The sequence below is a fragment of the Carassius gibelio genome, chromosome A6 (assembly GCF_023724105.1).
Source record: "Carassius gibelio isolate Cgi1373 ecotype wild population from Czech Republic chromosome A6, carGib1.2-hapl.c, whole genome shotgun sequence".
Taxonomy (NCBI): Eukaryota; Metazoa; Chordata; class Actinopteri; order Cypriniformes; family Cyprinidae; genus Carassius; species Carassius gibelio.
Window position 1 is genome coordinate 22452186 of NC_068376.1, and position 19843 is coordinate 22472028.

The window sequence follows — 19843 nt, forward strand, 5'->3', positions numbered from 1 at the left end:
TCAGATATAACTGCAATACAAGATTATGAAATATATTATTTAAATACTTGGCCAAAGAGTCTTTAATCTAGATTTAAACAGAGAGAGTGTGTCTGACCCCGAACGTTATCAGGACAGCTATTCCAGATTTAGGGAGCCAAATGCGAATAAGCTCTACCTCCTTTAGTGGACTTTGCTATCCTAGAGTTTTGTGATCTTAGGGAGCGTGATGGATTGTAGTGTGGTAAAAGGCTAGTTAGGTACGCAGGAGCAAAACCATTAAGGGCCTTATATGTATAAGTAATATACCTATAGGAAACCAGTGCAGAGATTCTAAAATTGGGGTAATATGATCATATTTTCTTGACTTGGTAAAGACTCTTGTCGCTGCATTTTGGACTACCTGTAGCTTGTTTATTGAAGATGCAGGACAACCACCTAGAAGTGCTTTACAATAGTCCAGTCTAGAGGTCATGAATGCATCAACTAGCTTTTCTGCATCAGAAACAGATAACATGTTTCTAAGATGGAAAGAATGCTAGTTTTGTAACATGGGAAATATGATTTTCAAAAGACAAGTTTCTGTCTAATATAATACCCAGATTTTTGACTGTAGAGGAAGTAACAGTACATTCGTCTAGTTGCAAATTGTAATCCAGTGTACTGCTTTTTGGTCCAATAAATAGTATCTCTGTCTTATCTGAATTTAATAAGAGAACATTATTGGTCATCCAATCGTATATATTTTTTATACATTCTGTTAGCTTAGATAATTTATAAGTTACATATCGTCTTGTTGAGATATTGAGTATCATCACTATAACAATGGAAACGAATTCTGTATTTTCTAATAATATTACCAAGGGGTAACAGATATTAAAAATAGCAGGGGACCTAAGACAAATCATTGTGGCTCTACATACTTTACTGGTGACACTGTTCTGAGCATATCAAAGTTCAACCAACTCCTTTATTATCTTTCCTGCAAAACAATGCAAAGCATCAAAAGCATTCTGGTGAGAAATTCTGAGATATTTGAACCACTTAAACATAATTTAATGGCTCATTGGTTCATTGTAATGGCTGATAATGTGAAGAAAAAAAACCTATCAGATGTTGATGACAGTATGTGTTGACAGGTTGCCTGGAGAAGTGCCAAAATATAATGGTGGTTAATTTGGAGGAAAATTGTATTCTCAGTAAACTGTGAATGAACAAATCTGCAGTAGTACAGTTAGCCATTTTTTAGATAATCTTAAAAGAAATAAATTGATTCCCAAAGTGTTAAATGGTTCCATTTAATGAATAAGATTGAGCGTAAATAATGTGAATCATCTTAAAAGTTTTGTCATTAATAAAAAATCATGCTACCTTTAACATCCGTCATCATAGGTATGGAGATGCATTTAGGTATGATTCACTGTGATTAGATGACTCAAATGAATCATTTGTCTTTCATTTTAATTAGCCTGTGCTCATATGATTGATGAATGATGTTATAATTTGTTAACACTGGTAATGTGTAAAAAGATTCAATCATTGATAAGTGATAGAACTATTTTCTATTGATGACAACACAATCCCCGAAGTAAATGCACAAATAAAACAGGCTGTAAAAAAAATGACAACAGCTGTACCACAAGGGGGCAGCTTCGTAAGACAGAACCCATAATCACCATCAACTGCTAAATGTTCTAATTCAAGGTTCATTCGATCTGCTACGTGACAATACGTAATCCACTTGCTAAGCACAATGATGTAAAGCAGCAAAACAGTTGCAAATGCTGCATCAGGTTTCAAAGGCAGCCGGCAGGCATGGACACTCTCCAGGTTTATTGGAAGTAGAGGCTGCATCTATCCAAAGCTCTAGATCTCAGCAGAATTGTGAATCTTGGGTCATTTAGCTCTGTGTGCACGGGACAGAGGGAGATCAATCAGGGCACTATCCAGCTCACTGTCATTCTTGATTTGCAGTACCAGTGTCCAGCTGGGTTTTGGGGGGGGGGGGGTAACAGCTGATTGGACTCTGTGGCATCTTGGCATTAGGGAACAATTTATTTTCCCTGTGATGCATGGTCAAAGAGTGCCGGTGTTGTGCCCAATTCTGAGCCCCTACCAAATTATTACCCCCCTAGTATTGGTAGGTTTAGGAGTAGGTTTGGGGGAGGGGTTAGGATTTGGGGTGGGGTTAGGATTAGGCAATCAGGCAGCGATTTGAATGGGGGGGGGGGTAAGAATTTGGCAGGGGGTCAAAATTGGAAAAATTCTGCCCAATCCTGAGACACTGCGACACGCTGCTACAGACCCAACACAGACCTGAAAAACAGTAGCTAGACAATGGAGCATTTCCAAGTAGTCAAGCCGACTGCCAGAAAGCCATTGCAATGATGCACTTTTCACAGATGAGAGAAAGCCGTGTGCTGTTCTGACTGCAAAAGCCTGGGAAAAGCTGAACGTGATTCAACTCATTTCATTTTATGAACCTCTAAAAAGCTTTCCCAGAAATTATGACATAATTGACTGTGTAGTGACAAAAAACTCTTTCACGTAGGCAAAAGAATCTCTATCCAAAGCCAATTTCACATGACTATTTTGAACAAACCATGTTGATGGAACTGGCCTTGGAATTCCTGCGTTGTGAATGAAGTATTAAATGTTACTGCTTGTGTATTTACTAAAACAAGACAAATGTATGTATTCAGACAAATTCAAGCAAGCCATGCAAGCTTTAACTGAACTGGTGTTGAACTGAATTCCAAATGGTAAAAACTAGATCCAGTCCATTACCAGCCAACTATACATTTACTACAAGAAGTTCCAGAGTTATTCTAAATGCAGTGCTGCTTTCTATTTACACCCAAGACAGTATATAAAACACCCAAAGGCAAAGCATGGTACACTGAAGAGGCCTTAAGATAAATAGAAGTTTAAAATCTGTGACTTTGCAGGCAGACACATAAATCACCATGTGGCACAATCCCTGCAGAAATATCCTTCATTTACACAGAAGAATAATAATAAGCAGAAAAATGAAAAAGAAAGAAAAAAAAAAATGACCTATGCTCAGCATTTTCATAAAAGAACAAAGTGACACACAGTTACTAATGTATGCCTCTGTTGATGTCAAAATGTGTTTTTCCACCTGATCAATAGCGATATGTTTTTTCTATTTAAAACTAGATCTTACCTCATTATCATGATTTATCACTTAGATAATTTTATAGATTACTAGAAATTCAACAGCTGGCATACGCTGCAGCAGACAGATGTCAGAGCACAGAGACAACTTGTTTTGTTCCCTTCTCTGCTCAAGGGTACATCAGTAGTAGTTGAAATTGCAAACAAAAGCAGTCTTATATCCACTCAGATTAAACAATAAACAATGTAATAATCCACAGTTTGTCTGTTATGCAGCTCTTTTTTTAATTCAGGCCTCAATTTATAATACAGAGTCTTTGCAAAGTTGTTTTTGTGCCTTCTTAAGACGGATGGTCTTATTTAGTCAGAATAATCCGAAGATAAGGGAGAAACGGATCAGAGAGTTCATTAAACTACACTAGGCAGCACGTTTGCATTCGTCTAATTGCAGGCTCCTGAGTCACAGTGAAGCCGATTAACTTGTTTGTAGCATTAATATAAACATAACGAATCATTAATAGTTTAATGGCTACAGGAATCTCCACCAAAAGGGCGTAGATTTGTTGTTATCACTACATCATGAAACATTCATGTGCTACTTTTAATTGTACTGAAATATCTACATTTTTGGCGTGGTCTGTTTAATAGTGCTGTGGGAAGGCAATCATCACAAAACCTACCCTGCTACTACAGAATTTACAATAGTAAACAATATATAAATCACCCTGTTTTTAGCTTTTTTACTTCTATAAGTTCATTTTCTGACCACATAAACAAGTGTTTTAATTTGTTATTATAATTACTTTGGGAAAAATCTTAATTTGAACAATCATGGCTGTTTAGAAAACAAAAGCACAAGAGTAACTCTAAGTAATGCACACAGTGTCAAACAGTAGCTCAAACAGAACACACTACGACTAATTTTGTCTGGTCCGTGTGTTTACGAGATTCCATTTGTGCCAAAAAGGAGTGAATGCTTTGTACTATACATTTGTTGTTATCTCAGAAACAATTATGTTGATGACTATGCTGTTTATTTATAGCGTCTTGTTCTTTCATTTATGGAAGACTTTTCCCAAAAATTATTGTGTTCATTTTGTGCCAAAAAAAATGCTTTGCTTTTGTACAATACGTTATTCTTTGTCTGCTGTATTGCTCTTGTTTTTTCTGTGTCGTCCTCCCTTGTCATCTGTTTGTGTCGTCTGCCCGTGTTGTCCTCCTCATCCAGCGTTTAGCTCAATTTTATGCTTTATAAGTGAATGCTCTTAGTGAACTTTCTGTAATACATTTGATAGATACCAGGACAGTTAAACTAATAGAACATTTAGAAAAAAAAATTCTCAGTAATTCGTTTTTTTTTTTTTTTTTTTACTTTTAGATGCATGTATCTCTTTATTCTGTAAACTTAAAGCTGTGGTTCTTATGTTTTATCTCGGAGCTTTCTAATATTATTCAGAGTTTTTGGAAAATGGCAAGAACTTATTAAAAAGAAAACTAAACAGAGATGACAACACAACCAGTCGACAAGGAGAACATCACAAATAAAATGTCAGCAATAATACTAGACACACAATCAACTTTTTTTCTTTTTTTTTCTCAGTTTCACATTAGTTACATATTAAACAACACTTGCCCATGCAACAACTGAATACAGAACTGTTGACTGCTACTTCACTTACATCTGCATGAACCCAGACTATCAACTTTTCTAGATTCTGGTCAATTCTGACCCTGCTCCTTTTTATACAGATGTCTGATTAAATAAAATTGTGTTTTGCTTCATTGAAAAGGACTGATGATGACTTACTGGGTGAATGAGAGCATCTTTTTATCTGTAGCCTACAATGAAAGCTGTGACTGAGTCTGTCATTCTGACAGGTTTTTGTGAACTATTTTGTGAAGATAATACAACTGATGGGACACAACTTCCGTTGCCGGTGTGTTCAACAAAAACAAACTGTATTGATACTTTGAGCTTACAACGGGAAACTATTTTTCTCAATGGTAACGCGTGGCACTTCCAGTTAAGATGTTTCATTGGTAGGTGGGCGGAGGTTTGTTTGCGTCGGCGGTGACGTTAATTTTGTACCTCCCATGATTGGCTTGTTTTTTTCAACGCGGCCTGCGAAAAACACCGCATGCACAATCATATGGGTGGACTTTAAACAAGGAATGCGGATCTGTAGGTTTATCCTAATGATTTATATAGCTAAAATGTGTAACAGCGCGTATGTAGATTTGATCGGCCCTGCCTTAAAGCATCTTTATCCACTGAGGGAAAAAAAGATGCCGTTGTGAAACTTTTCAGTGCTGACGGGAGAAAGGGAGAGAATTGACGCGATGGGTGAGGACGATAAAACGGAGTGAAGAACTTTTCATGAGGCCCTTCGTCGTCAAGGAGGACCAGCATGATTACATAGATACCATCTTTATTGGTTTAAGGAGAAAGAGACAAAAGTTTTGGCCGAAGTATGGCGCGAGAGACCGGAGAGTCTGGAGAAGCGAAAAGTACCAAAGTGAAAAAGCACAAAAGAAGGAAAAGCAAAAAGGAGAGCAAAACAAGGATTGTGCACGCCAACATTTTATATGACCAAACCAAAGGAGGGGATAACCCCAACAAACACTATGCAAACAATAAGATCAAAACCACGAAATACACTCTGCTTTCTTTCCTTCCGAAGAACCTCTTCGAGCAATTCCACCGATTTGCCAACGTGTATTTTGTTTTCATAGCCTTACTGAATTTCGTGCCTGTGGTCAATGCCTTTCAACCAGAGTTGGCTCTTGCCCCTGTGGTTTTTATTTTGTCCGTTACCGCTATAAAGGATTTATGGGAGGATTACAGACGACACCGCTCGGATAAAGAAATCAATCATATGGACTGTCTCGTTTACAGCAGGTAAGCACGTGCTTGAAGGTGCCATAAAGCCATGTGTCTGTTTAGTTTTCCTCGTCGAGAATAGATACAGATTTTACCTTGCTGCTAATGACCTGTGGGCCCGGCTACCTGTTGAACGAGGAGTCTCAGGATGTGGCTCATATCCCAAACTATAATGCTTTGTCTTCCTAAGCAATGTTTTGAAAAGGCAACCTTTTTTACGCTTAAAAGTTGTAATCCTGGTTTATTTTGTCATCTTCACATTCGTCAATCTGTTTATCAGATTCTGAAATTTCATTCAGTAGGCTACTTTCCTTTCTGAAACGCTGGATTAGCGTTCGTATTTGCTTATTTAGGAGGCTAGTAATATATGGATTGGACAAATACAGGACTGGGCCACCTGTCCTGTGTACCTGCTTGTCCATTTGCCACGTAAATCTGCTTTTTTCACTCGTTTGACACGTGTAACGTTTCCCTTCAGACTTTGATATAGGCAACATATAAAACTCTCCAAGATTCATATTTAAAGTACATTGTAAGTTTATGATTGGTTGTCTGTTGCTAAACAACTCCCAATTACACTCCAGCATGACATAATGTCTGTATGCCTTTGGCCATTATCAAATTTTCCTGTTGCGATTAATTGCTAATGTTGTTATCAAGGTAAGGTATTATCACGGTATTGGAATTTAGTTTAAAAAGTGTTTATAATACAGTGTAACAGGTTAAATAACTTTTTCTTATAACAAAAATAACATTTAAAAACAATACAACTATTCAGAAAAAAAAATATATAAAGTTAAAAGTTTACACAGAATAAATACCCATTGGTATCACTTTACAATAAGATCTCATTAGTTAACCTTAGTTAAAGCATTGACATTCACAATGAGCAATAGTTACATCTGCTACAGAAGTTATTTATCTTTGTTAAAAAAATACAAGTCTTCGTTCATGTTAGCTTATTAAATAACACAGTTGCAACTTTCGATTTTAAGGTTGTGAATATTTGAATACCTAAGATGGATGAATGTTCAGAAGAATTTTTCATTGGCAGTTTGTTAACAAATGAAGCCCTAATGTAAAGTGTGAATGAACTATAAAGAATCAAAACACTTTCAAACAAAATCTAGGGCATGTTGTAGTCCAGATTAAAATGGGAAAAAAAGTTTAAAAATAAATAGCCTATTAAGTCTATATATTTAATATTTGGCATTGTTATAAGCACTATAACGAATACACAAATCTGAATGGCTATTTAAAAGTATTTAAATATGCTTTAGAAAGTAGCACATCAGCTTTATTTATGGGGTTTCCAGGGAAGGGCTGCATTTTCTGCAGTTTAGCACCATCTGCTGTCAGAGCGTGAATGGGAATGTGCTTTCATTCACGTGTTCCCCATGTGCTTCTCATGCATGCTTGTTTATATCAGAGTGCACACACGTCTTTCAAGCATCATACAGCAGTTTTGTGCGTTCTTACCAATTGAAGGAAATTATTCAAATTTCTCATTCTGAATAATTTGTAATATACAATTATTCACAATATTTAGAAGTGCCCATGATAACAATATTGTGCATATTCATTACCTTGATATATGCATTACCGAATACCTGCACACGTATAGAGCTGGGTTTAATTAACCCAGGATTAAAAAAATTATGCTCATCCCCTTGAAAATTACAGGTGTGAAACAGTTTTGGATTAAGCGGGAGTTTAAATACAGTATTAAATCCTTTGGGTCCAAAATAAAATTTCTAGGTTGGTAACTCACTGGATTTTTGAGAATCAGGTTGGGGAGTGCTATTAGTGTGCTGCCTTTATATTTTGGTACATTTCGTTCACGTCTCACACACAGGACTGATAGGCAAAAGGGAAGGAACAGTGATTGAAATTTCACACTCTGGGTAAATGAGTGCCGTCAGAGCCTCAGTGTCACAGATTTGTTATCAGTGAATTCCAGTGAGTTTAATGTATATTTAGCCATGTTTGTCTGAACATAAGTATTAGGTTTACTGGTATTATGCAGGTTATTAAATTGTAGCTTATCACCTTAGTTAATGTATTTTATTCTCGTGTTGAATGCAGGGTTGTTTTAGTAAACTAACTTACTAATACAATTATTTTAAAAAGTACTCATTTTATTTTATCTAGCTGTCAAGGCAAAGTTTTCATTTTCAAATTGAAAAATATAAAAATAAAAACTAATTCAAAACATGACTAAAAGTGATACGGTCACTCTGTCAAATCAACCAGAGGTCCCTGGTGAAATTTTTTTATTTTGCTTATATATATAAATATATTTATTCTTTTTCTAAAGAAGTATAAACATGTAATAAACAAGTGATGTCATGAATTCATATTTATTGAATAATCCACTATTTTGTAGAGGGGGGTAAAAATGTCAATTTTCACCTGAGATTCAGAGCCAAATTATAGGGGGATTAAAAATGACTTCAGAAAGACTTTAGATTTTGACTTAAGCAATCTTTGTTGCTTTTTCTTTTGGATATTCTAAATACGATGCTTCTTTTCTTTTAAATGATTGTCTGAAGAACAAATTGTTGAAACTATAAATGTATCTTGTTTCCTTTTATTAAAACAACTGCATTAAGTATCTGAAATGTGGTTGTTTTGACATGGAATGACCCTATAATAGGATCTCAATTATAATAGTAAAATAACACTGAGCATGTTAATCTGCTTATTCAGTCAAGTAATTATTTTAAACTTTAAAAACTTGAGTGAATGGAGTTCAGTTCACATTGTTGGCACCATGTGGCAAACCCATTACTCCTAGTTGTGAATGTGTCCGATCATCTTGGCCTGAATGTTAGTTTATGAGATCAAGTCAGACACCTCTTACATGCTGTTTGAGATCAGTTTTGTCTTTGGTGATAAACGCAGTGTGCTTATAGGGTGAACTTGCTGGAACAAACTATTCCCCTCCTTCCACTTGATCTATAGGCACTTTAGCAGATAAAACTTGTCAGGAAATTTCACTGTACAGAAATGAAGGGCGTTGTCATGCTTTCTCCATTACTGTCAGTTAAAAAAAAAAAGTTTGGATCAGCCCGTCTCTCATCTATGCTTTTGAGGGCTTCACTTGTTTATTTTTTGGAGTCAGAGAGTCAGTCTGGAGACTGTATTTCTTGATGAAAAGCATCTCTGTCAGCCATGTTAAGGCCATGTGTCAGCTCTGTCAAAAGCCACAGTGTTTCTCAGACTCAGTCTGAGCTTGTACTGTTTCAATGTTGCTCTCAAGGCTGGGCTTGATTGAATCTTCTCAAACAAATGACTCCGTTTTGAAACCTGCTCCTGTTGCTAACAAAAAAACACTGAATTACAGCAGATTGAATTCACTGAACCTGCGTTGACCTTTATTATGATTGCAAAGTTTGTCCCGGAGACTAGCTTGAATTACTAGCCACTGTAAACTTTAAGTTCTTTTTTCCCTTTAGTGCTAATGAATAATATGTCTTAAACATTCCAAGTGTGAATGAGACCAGACACACTTCTTTCTCTCTAGCAACTCCTCTAGGTTCGACAGGATGTTTTTGTATCTTAACGATGTTTTCCATGTGTGCATGGCATTCAGGCATTACAACTGCAGACATCTGATACAAGTGTCATGTCGCCTGACGTTATGGAAATAAACAAGTGATCTAATAGCTTGGTATAGAAGAGATTTTATACTTTCTGATTATAAAACGTTTTTTTGTCGAACACTGCAGTGTTCTGTTTGGAAGTGATTCCTATGAAAATATTTGGTCAACATTTTTCCATTTTGAATTGTGTTATTGCACGATGTAAAAGTGGTTGAAATGATAAAGCAATGTAGATGCTGCAGAATTTCTTCTGTGTTTCATCATGCTTTGCTTCTTGCCTCATCCATGGATTAAATGTTTGACTGCACACAAACTTCAAAACAGCTGAGAAATTAGAGAAGTCTTTTATATAAAGCCACATGGATAATATTATGGGTTGTTTTAAAATAATTTCACAAGCTTTCTAACTTCAGTTCCTTTGTCATTGTCTTTGGCCACCTGCGTTTGTGTGTGTTGTGTGTACATTTATACATACACTCATTCTAAAGGTATGTAATATTGTTAATGTTTTGTTAGAATCGTCTTTTATGCTCAATGGATGCTCTTCTGCATTTATTTGATCAAATATACAACAAAAAATATATACATTTTATTATCATTCAAAACCGCAGTTTTCTATTAGAATATTTTGAAATTAACTTATTTTTGTGTTGGCAAAGCTGAATTTTCAGCAGCCAATATTCAGTGTCATATGATCCTTCAGAAATAATATGCTGATTTAAAGGATAGCGTTTATTTGAAACAAACCTTTTGTAACAATGTTACTGTTTTTATTGTGACTTGTGATACATTGAATGCATCTTTGTTGAATGAAAGTATTAATTTCTTTAAAAAGAATGAAAACCTAGGTAGTGTATTACCTAATATTTGTGTGAGCAGTGTGTTTTTATGCTTGTTATTAGTTTAGCAACTAATGCAGATCGCTAGTCTGGTTTCAATTCTCCCTTGTGTGATTTCCATATCTCTCAGACTTATAAGGAAATCATAAGTGGCCTAAAGAAGGAGTTTTGTTTGTTCTGCATCCGGTCGCCTCCATGTTGAGATTATATGACCAGGCATCTGCTACTTTCTTTATCTTTTTCCAATAATAAGACATTATTGTTTTTTTATTACATTTATCAAAGATAGTAGCTAGAAATCTGCAAACAGGGTATTTCTACAATGTCTTCTTGTGTAATATTGTTTCCGTAGCATTATGAAAGGCACTGGTTTCATTTTCTAAAGGTGTCTGTTGGTTAGGAAGGCCAAATGTAACTGAATCTTATCCCCAATTGCTCATTTTTAGTTCAGGCTCACAGCTCACCGTCTCTGTGCTTTGTGAAGCATTATTGAACTGTGTGTGTGTGGGACATATTGGATTTATAGGAATTAAAAGAAAATCAACCAGAAGAATATCATTAAAGGAATGTTATTTAGAGATCAGCCTCTGCTGAACAGCTTGTTTTCTCTCAGTCTTGTTGATGGTCCGTTTCCACATTGTGTCTCTAGAGGAAATGATTTTAAAGTTCAGTTCCAGACAGTGGCCTTTTCCCTCTAGGACTGTGCTGCAATATCAATCCATCTCCATTCCCAACTGCATTTCTTTGCATATTACTTTCTTAATTTGTTGGTGTATAATATTTTTTGCTCCTGTTGGACGACAGGAGAAAGGGCTTTGTAAGATCAGGATACACACTGTGTGGATGATGATTCGAACTGCCTGGAAATGTGTTTTTTTTTTTTTAATGTAGCAGCAAAGAGCAATTGTGAGCATTGCAATGGGGACGTTTTCTTTTTATTCAAGAAAATTGCTAAAACCTTCATAACCGGCCTCTCTGACATGGCCTATTGTGTGTTTGAAAGCACTATCAAATGCAACTCGCAAAATAATGCAAGTAATTTTTTTAAGAGAGACAGAGGGATCCAGAAAACAATAGAATTGTGTAGAAAGCGAGTGCGTCCCCTCCTTTCCTGTGTTCAGCGGGCAGCAGCAGGATCAAACGACTTTCTATTGTGTTTCTTGCTGCTCTTTTCAAATGCTTACAACAAAAATCTTGTGTTGTATTTATGAAAATCTGTGTACAATGTGACATGGTTTCCTGGGGGATTTTAATATCAATTGTCTTCAGCGAGAGTTGAGAGAGGACAGGAATTCAAGGAATATAGAGCCATTGCAGGGTGAGATGGTTCACACACTATCAAAAAGCTCAGGTTCACCTAGAATACTTATAATCTCTGGTACAGTTTTAGAATGGATATCTGTTTCATAGAAGCCCTTAATAGAGGCCTTGACTGTAATATGATGTTTGTTTTTTAGTTATTAGATTTGTTTCAAATAAATTCTTGTTCATTTAATTTGTTCATCAAAGATCCTGGGGGGAGAGGGGGTCATCTTTTCCACAAAAATATTAAGCAGCACAACTGTTTTCAACATTGATATTAATGAAAGATGTTACTTGAGCACCAAATCAGCATAGTAGAATAATTTCTGCTGATGAAATGCTGAAGACCAGTGAAATCGCTGCTGAAAATTCTGCTTTGCCATAAATTTAATATATGATAACCTAGAAAACAGTTACTTGACATTGTAATGACATTTCACAATATTACTGTTTTCACTGTATTTGATCAAATAAATGCATCCTTGGTGAGCGTAACGGTTTAGGTTATTTTATGCATGTATGTATGTAGAATTCATTTCAGAAGCTAAGGTTGTGTTTTAATCTTTTATACATTTACATGAATCTTTTACTCATACGTTAATGTATATAATGTAAATCATAAATTTATGTGATATGTGATAATACTAAATATTTACAAAATTTAAAGGAACATTTTTGACTGAAATGACACAGTGTAAATATTAAAACTTGTGTCTAATAATCATTGCTTTTGTTACAGCAACATTTTGGCAACCTAAATGTTCCTTTTTTTCTTTTCTTTTTTTCTTTAACTTTCCATCTGCTCGCATGAGACTTCTGTCAGTGGTTGGAAGACTTCCTTTAGGTGGTCTGACACTGTTCAGTTATTTATTTTATACTGAATGTTCAGCTTTGTGATGCATTATTGACCTGTATGTGTGTGGGACATTTTGGATTTATAGGAATTAAAGGAAAATATTAGGGATGCACCGAAATTTCGGCCACCGAAAATTTTCGGCCGAAAATGGCCTTTTCGGTTTTCGGCCGATAGACTTTTATCACCGAAACAACATGGCCGAAATGTTGTGATGACGCAAACAGAAACTGCGACCTGCACGTGCACCTGCATAGCGCAGACCACGAGCTCCACGCGACATTCACTTAACACCAGTGAGAACATTCTCTCTCTTCTTACTCCTTTATTCGCAGCACTAAAACATCTCCTAACAAAGAGATTAAGACGGACCACGAAGTAAAAACAAAGAAAAGTACAGTCTTATAGAGTCTGTTAGCATACGTCTCACTGAGATCTTTTCGGATCCTCTGCACTTCATCGCGAATGTGCTTGATCCGCGTTATAAAGACCATTACTTGGATGCGGAAATAAGGCAGCGCGCACGAGAAATGATCCAGGCCGCGCTGTATGCGGAGAACCCGTGTGGAGACGGAGAAGCGCCAAGCGCAGGAGACAGATCAGAGCGCAGAAAAAATGACTGATCTCTGCACCAGATGAGTGGCATGCACCATCGTTGTCTGATATGTTCAGTGGAATTCTGCAAGAAAGTGCCTCAAATAATAATAATTTTGTTCTTAGGCTACTATATATACACACACACACACCCACACACACACACACACACACAAATATATACATACATAATATCAGATTGTAGCCATATTTATGCTAGATTTTCTGCTAGATTTCTGCTTTAATTTGATAAAAATGTTTATTTATGCCCTGGTCCTATTTAAATACACTCTCTCAAATATTTCTCAAATGTCAGGCAGATGACAAGCTCAACTGCTCAACAGCTAGATGGTTATCTGTCAGAAGTCCCCATCCCCAGAAGTGATAACAGTCTTGCCAACTGGAGAAGTAATGCACTTTCTAGTCCTACATAGAAAAATTTCAAATGCACTTCACCTAAATGCACTATGTTTTTATGAGAGAACTGTTCATTTTAAAACCTTTCTGCAGGCCAGTAGGCCCATTATTATTAAATATACACATGAGTGGGATAAATTTTTAGTTTTAATTTTATTTTATACTGTGCATTGTTGCAATGTGCTTAATAAATATTTCCATCATTTGTAATTATGTATTTTTATGTTGTTGTTTTTTTTAATAAGTTATGTAATTGTAATTATCTTTGAAACTTTAATATTAATTTATGCAATTGCAATGTCTTAATTTTAGTAAAGTTAGTACACGGTCATAGCAATAAATGCAATGGTACTAATAATTGGCATAATTTCTTTCGGGGTTTCGGTTTCGGTTTTCGGCCTTGGTTTTCTCTTTTTCGGTTTTCGGTTTCGGCCAAGAATTTTCATTTCGGTGCATCCCTAGAAAATATCAACCAGGAGAATATCATTAAAGGAATGTTATTATGAGACCAGCCTTTGCTTTCTGTTGACTAGATACACCCATAGAAGCTAAGAGTGCTGAACAGCTTGTTTTCTCTCAGTCTTGTTGATGGTCCGTTTCCACATTGTGTCTCTAGAGGAAATGACCTTAAAGTTCAGTTCCAGACAGTGGCCTTTTCCCTCTAGGACTGTGCTGCAATATCAATCCATCTCCATTCCCAACTGCATTTCTTTGCATATTACTTTATTAATTTGTTGGTGTATGATATTTTGTATATTCTTCACCATGGTCATATGCTGCTACATTCAAATAATGTATTGTTTGTTGTTGCTCGTAACAGCTTTTAGAACTTTTTAAAAACATGAAAACTTATCTTTTTTTTTTCTTATTCTAAATACTGTAGGCAACACTTAATGGGTTCTAGAGTATGACCTCAACCTCCAGAGGTGAAATAAAAATAATCACTGTCTCCACGTGGGGGTTTGTTGTGGCACATAATGGCGCTCAGCGTAGATCCCAACTCTTTAATTTACAACACTTGCTGATTATCTTTGGGTAAGAGAATGCGTAAAAAAAGTACAAGGAAATAAACTTGTTGGCACATATATTGTGTTTCCTACATCTGGTAAATGCTTGTATGGAGTTTTAGCTGTGCTAAAATGCCTACATCATTGTTTATGAACTAATATTAGAGTCCTGCAACGGGTTGGGTATTAGGGGTGTCACGATTTCGATTTTAAATCGAAATCGATCGAAATTAAGTCACAGTCTCGAACTTTGATTTAAAAAATGGAATCGTCGATGCTGCCACGCCCCCATGTTGTATGACGGCAAATCAATGACAAAAATAACCGAGCATTCAACTGATGCTGGCGCGCGACATGTACTCTGCGCGCAATAAAAGCCCTCGCGCGCGCATGCTCATTCCCCACATCCTCGCGCTCGATCATCTCACCTCTGCTCGCGCGAACAATTTTATTTTTGTCAGTCGTGGGGCGGGGCTTGCTGTTTTAGTTGTTCAAATGTCATTGGTTATTCCCCTTTTCCTAAAGTCAGTATTCGACGCCTGTTAGAAAATGAGTAATAATTCACTTGACTTGACCCATAACTTCATCAGTGGACCAGATACATGCGAGTAATCATTTCTTTTGCTTGTTTAATTTATTTTTGTCTTTAATGTAATTTAATGCATTGTTTATAGAGTAGATCTTTTGTAGATACTTGATTAACTGGAATTCTTCTGATTGCTAATGATTGCAGTCTTGTAATAAGAGATACACATATTTTACAGACTGTAATGATGCACACACACACACATACTGTACATACATACATAAAATATATATATATATATATATATATATATATATATATATATATATATAAATCTAAATGAATGACAGTGAAGTGTTTAACAAGCGTTTTATCTTTAATCTTTTAAATAGATACATCGTAATATTTGAAGGTTAGTTTAGTCATTTTTTATTGTTTTTGTTTGTTTTGTTATGAACTTGAATGTCATCTTTTGTGACTGCACTTACAAAAGAGAAACTGGATGGCAGTTTATTTTAAGTTTTCAATTGACTAAAGATATAAGTTGTTACATTATGTTGTTAAGTTTTAAATTTGACAGTGTAATGTGGTACATTGCAAACAAAGGTCAGATATTATATTACATAAAAGTCTAGTTTGAAAAATGACAATCTGTGCTTTAAAGAGAATAAATGTAAAAATCGAGAATCGAATCGAACCGTGACCTTAGAATCGAAAATGCAATCGAATCGAGGATTTGGAGAATCGTGACACCCCTATTGGGTATCCATGGATACCTGCATAAAAGTGGCTGAAATGGGTGGATTTTGACATTCCTAAAATTCACGGGTGGGGATGCGGGCGGATAATTAACTCCTTTCGGGCGGGTAGTGGTGCGGATGAAAAATATGTGCAATATTTGTATGTCTAAATTACCATTACACATACGCAACAACGATATGACATTTTGACCTATCACATCACCACCATTGCTACAGCGCTGCGAGAGAGAGAGAGCCTTTTCCACAGCTGGATTTGTAATCCAAGAACGGAGAACGCAACTTATACCTGGGACTGTGGACGATATCCTTTTCCTGCACAGTAACCTTAAGGGAAAGTAAATGCATAGTTTGTGAGCGACAGGCTCAAGTTGTATTTTTTCTTCTTGTTTTTTTTTTTCTTTTTTTTTCTTTTTTTATTAATAGGTCTATTTGCGTATAGTTATCAGGTTCCATAGCCTAATCAGGTGCCGATTGTAGGCTACTTGAATGGCGCAAAACAAAGCGCATTGTCGTTAGCACATTAATGACACTGTCGTGATGTTGAGAGAGGTGCGAGATAAAAAATAAAGCACTTTAATTGGAATGATTTTAGCGTGTGTGATTTCTCGCGGGCACAGATCGGCTAACAGGCAAAATATTAATGGGTGGGTGGGTGCGGTCTGGGTGGGTGCGGATTTAATTTTTATATTATGACGGGTGACGGGTTGGATTTGGTGCTGAACTTTGCAGGTACGGGCGGGCACGGGGCTCCAAAAATGGACCCATGCAGGGCACTAACTAATAAGATTATTATGAATTAAATATTAAAGGGGTCATATGATGCGATTTTAATTTTTTCCTTTCTGTTTGGAGCCTTACATGCTCTTGGTGCATAAAGGGGGTTCGATTCCCCGGGAACACATGATATGTAAAAATTGATAGCCTGAATGCACTGTAAGTCGCTTTGGATAAAAGCGTCTGCTAAATGCATACATTTTAATTTAATTTAAAAGAAGATCTGTAAAGTTGCAGAGACTAAAGTCTCAAATCCAAAACGATATTCTATATAAAAGTTGAGACTCGTCCTCACCCCCCTAAAATGGCTCCTTCTAACACTACCTTACGATGTGGGAAGATTTGCATAACGCTGCCCAGATGTTCACGCAAAGAAAGGCATACCTTTTATTCTCGTTATAGTATTGTAGTTGCCGCCGCCATGATGTATAGACACTGTGTGTTTGGTTGTGAAAGCGAAACTACCTTGTTTGGCCTTCCAAAAGAGGACGATATCTGCTTCGTCATGCCTGGAGCTGATCCGTGCTGGTCGCTAAGGAAATACGTCAACTTTTTACTGTGGATCACCGAATCTGCTTTCACCATAGATGAAGCGGTGTGGTTGTGGCAATCTCCTTCGTAGAATCAGCTGGCCGTGGCGTTCTCAAGCCGGCCCACCTCTGCTCAATCAAGCCGGCCTCCACTCTCTCTAGGCCGTGTCTCACTCTAGGACTCAAGGCTAAGGTGTGTGACGCTGTTTCGTTGAGAAAGCGAAACTATTTTGTTTGGCCTTCCAAAAGGGGACACAACTATAAATTGTTTATATCACATTTATAATTGGGTTTAATGTTTATGTCTTGTCGCTCCGGTCAGACGGGATAACAATATGTTAAGGGGTGTAACATTTTCGTCACACGCTTGTGGTATTTGGCCAATCACAACACACTGGACAGCTGGCCAATCACAGCACACCTAGCTTTTCAGAATGAGGAGTCTTGTAAAGATCGACGTGTTTCAGAAGGCAGGGCATACAGGAGAAACAATAATGTACAGTATGTGGAAAATAATACGTTTTTTTTTTCACCTTAAACCGCATAAATACATTTCATTACACCAAATAATGTTATTTTTAGCAACATCATATGACCCCTTTAATAAAGAATGTTATGCATTATTTTAAGTGCATTTTTTAGTAGTTATTGATGTTAATAAAAATATTATTGGTTGAAAAATAATTCTTAATATTTTTCATTCTCCCTCTCTCAGAGCTAATTAATCTGTGTCCAAAATGTGAGCCAGTGCACATTTCTTCAATAATTCAATAACTCAAATCATTGATCTGGATGTGATGCATACACACTCTGCTCTGCCAAATAGAGTTTATCTTCAAAGCTGTTTGTGCTGTAACTTCTTGGACATGTCAGCTTAACATCATAATGTCTGTCAGCCGTCGGCGATAGACGGTGCCATCGTTCACTCTACTACTACTTGAAACTGCATGTTTCTAATGAAGAAAAACAGACTGGGTGTGTCCGAGACATTTATAGGATGCATTGATAAGGAGCCAAAACTACACTCAGTGCCAAGTGCTGCTGACATAGTTATGGCCAATGATATTGGCACAGATTCTGTGTAATAAACAATTCTTTGACTGTATATAGTTCTCAAGTTGGAAAAGATGTTTAGTTTCCAGTTCAAGTGAACCTTTGTTGCCAGGACATCTATGATGGATTAAAATGCTGATAAAGACATAAACGCATGACAGATTGAGCGAAATGTCTGATAACAGACTATCTTCATAACGCTTTATTTCTGTGTGACTAATTTTCAATCCTGATAATTCATCATGATCAATATATCACTTATTCTAGTGAAACATTGATGCTTTTGGATTTAAATATTTAACAAAGCATGCAAACAGACGGCCGCTTTTATCATGTTCGTTTTGTGATCGCGCTAGTTCCCGTGACCTATTTTTGATTAGTTTTCTGATAACTTCTTTCTGTTGGTGCAATGATGGGCTTGCATGACATAGTTTCTGAGAGGTGTGTAAAGAGCGGGTTTTAGTGAAGCACAGCAGAGCAGTTTTGGCCTCCAAAAAAAAAAAACATTCCTGAAGGACTATTGTCTGTCAAGAGACTCTTTTCACCTTTCCTCCTTTGCCATCAGGCGACTCATTCTCTTAAACCATGGAGAATTAGCTCTTCCTCTAATTTGTACACATCTCTTGAAGCTGAGTTTGTGTAAGAGGTTGCCCCACATTCCCATGTGGCAGTAAAAAAGCTCTCTTATGTGTGGAAAGGCGGGAAAAGAAATAGAAGGAAGGTTTGTTTAGCAGAAGCGCTCAGAGAGCCAGAGTCCCTGCAGCTATGTTTGCCAAGGGCCTTTAATATTATTTTGTCCTCCTGAAATAGGCGTCATGTTGCCCATCATGTTAGGCCAGCACCATGAACACTAACCTCTCAGTTTTGACCACGGTACTAATGTGGTGTGTTTCTTGTTCAGTCCTGTGTGGAGTTTGTTTGGTCTTGTTTTTCCACTTTTACGGTTTACGGATATGTTCACTGTTAATGCAGAAAACAACACAAGCAGAAGAGGTTACAAGCAGCAAAGTGTCCAGATACATTTAATATTAAATGAAGCAAATTGTGAAAATTGTACATGGTTTTAAGTCAGTATAATCTGTCCTGAATTGTTTTCACCAACTTCTGGGTATGTTTTGTGTCTGTCTCTCAATCAGTGAATCTGAGACTTCTAGAAAATTTCCATCCATCCATCTGCCAATCTCAACATGGAACATTAAAATTCAATTTAATGATTTGAATATTTAATATTGAAAGGAATGTGCCAATAGAATACAGTGGCTTCTGTGAAATAACAAAGCCTTTTTTACTTGGCGACACGATTATGAGTAAATTACATTTGTTTTCTTTTGCCCTTTGCAGGAGTGAGAAACAGTACGTGGAGAAATACTGGAAAGAGGTGCGGGTTGGAGACTTCATTCGTCTGCGCTGCAATGAGCTTTTGCCAGCGGATGTTTTGTTGCTCAGCAGCAGCGACCCGGACCGCCTGTGTCACATTGAGACAGCCACACTGGATGGCGAAACCAACCTCAAGCAGAGGCAGGTGGTGCGCAGCTTTATCGACCTGGTGAGTGTTCAGGACTGTGGTGTGCTTGTTGTGAAATC

At 36.8% G+C, this 19843-nt stretch overlaps 1 protein-coding gene across 1 annotated transcript in view; it reads left to right on the forward strand.

Moving 5' to 3' along the window:
* Positions 1-5271: 5271 nt before the first annotated feature.
* Positions 5272-19843, forward strand: part of LOC128015716 (phospholipid-transporting ATPase VA) — a 51530-nt gene continuing 36958 nt past the window's right edge. Inside the window, exons 1-2 of the mRNA XM_052599786.1 lie at positions 5272-6016; positions 19601-19805. Of these exons, the coding sequence (XP_052455746.1) occupies positions 5589-6016; positions 19601-19805 (633 nt within the window). The 5' untranslated portion in view covers positions 5272-5588. The remainder of the gene's footprint in view (positions 6017-19600; positions 19806-19843) is intronic.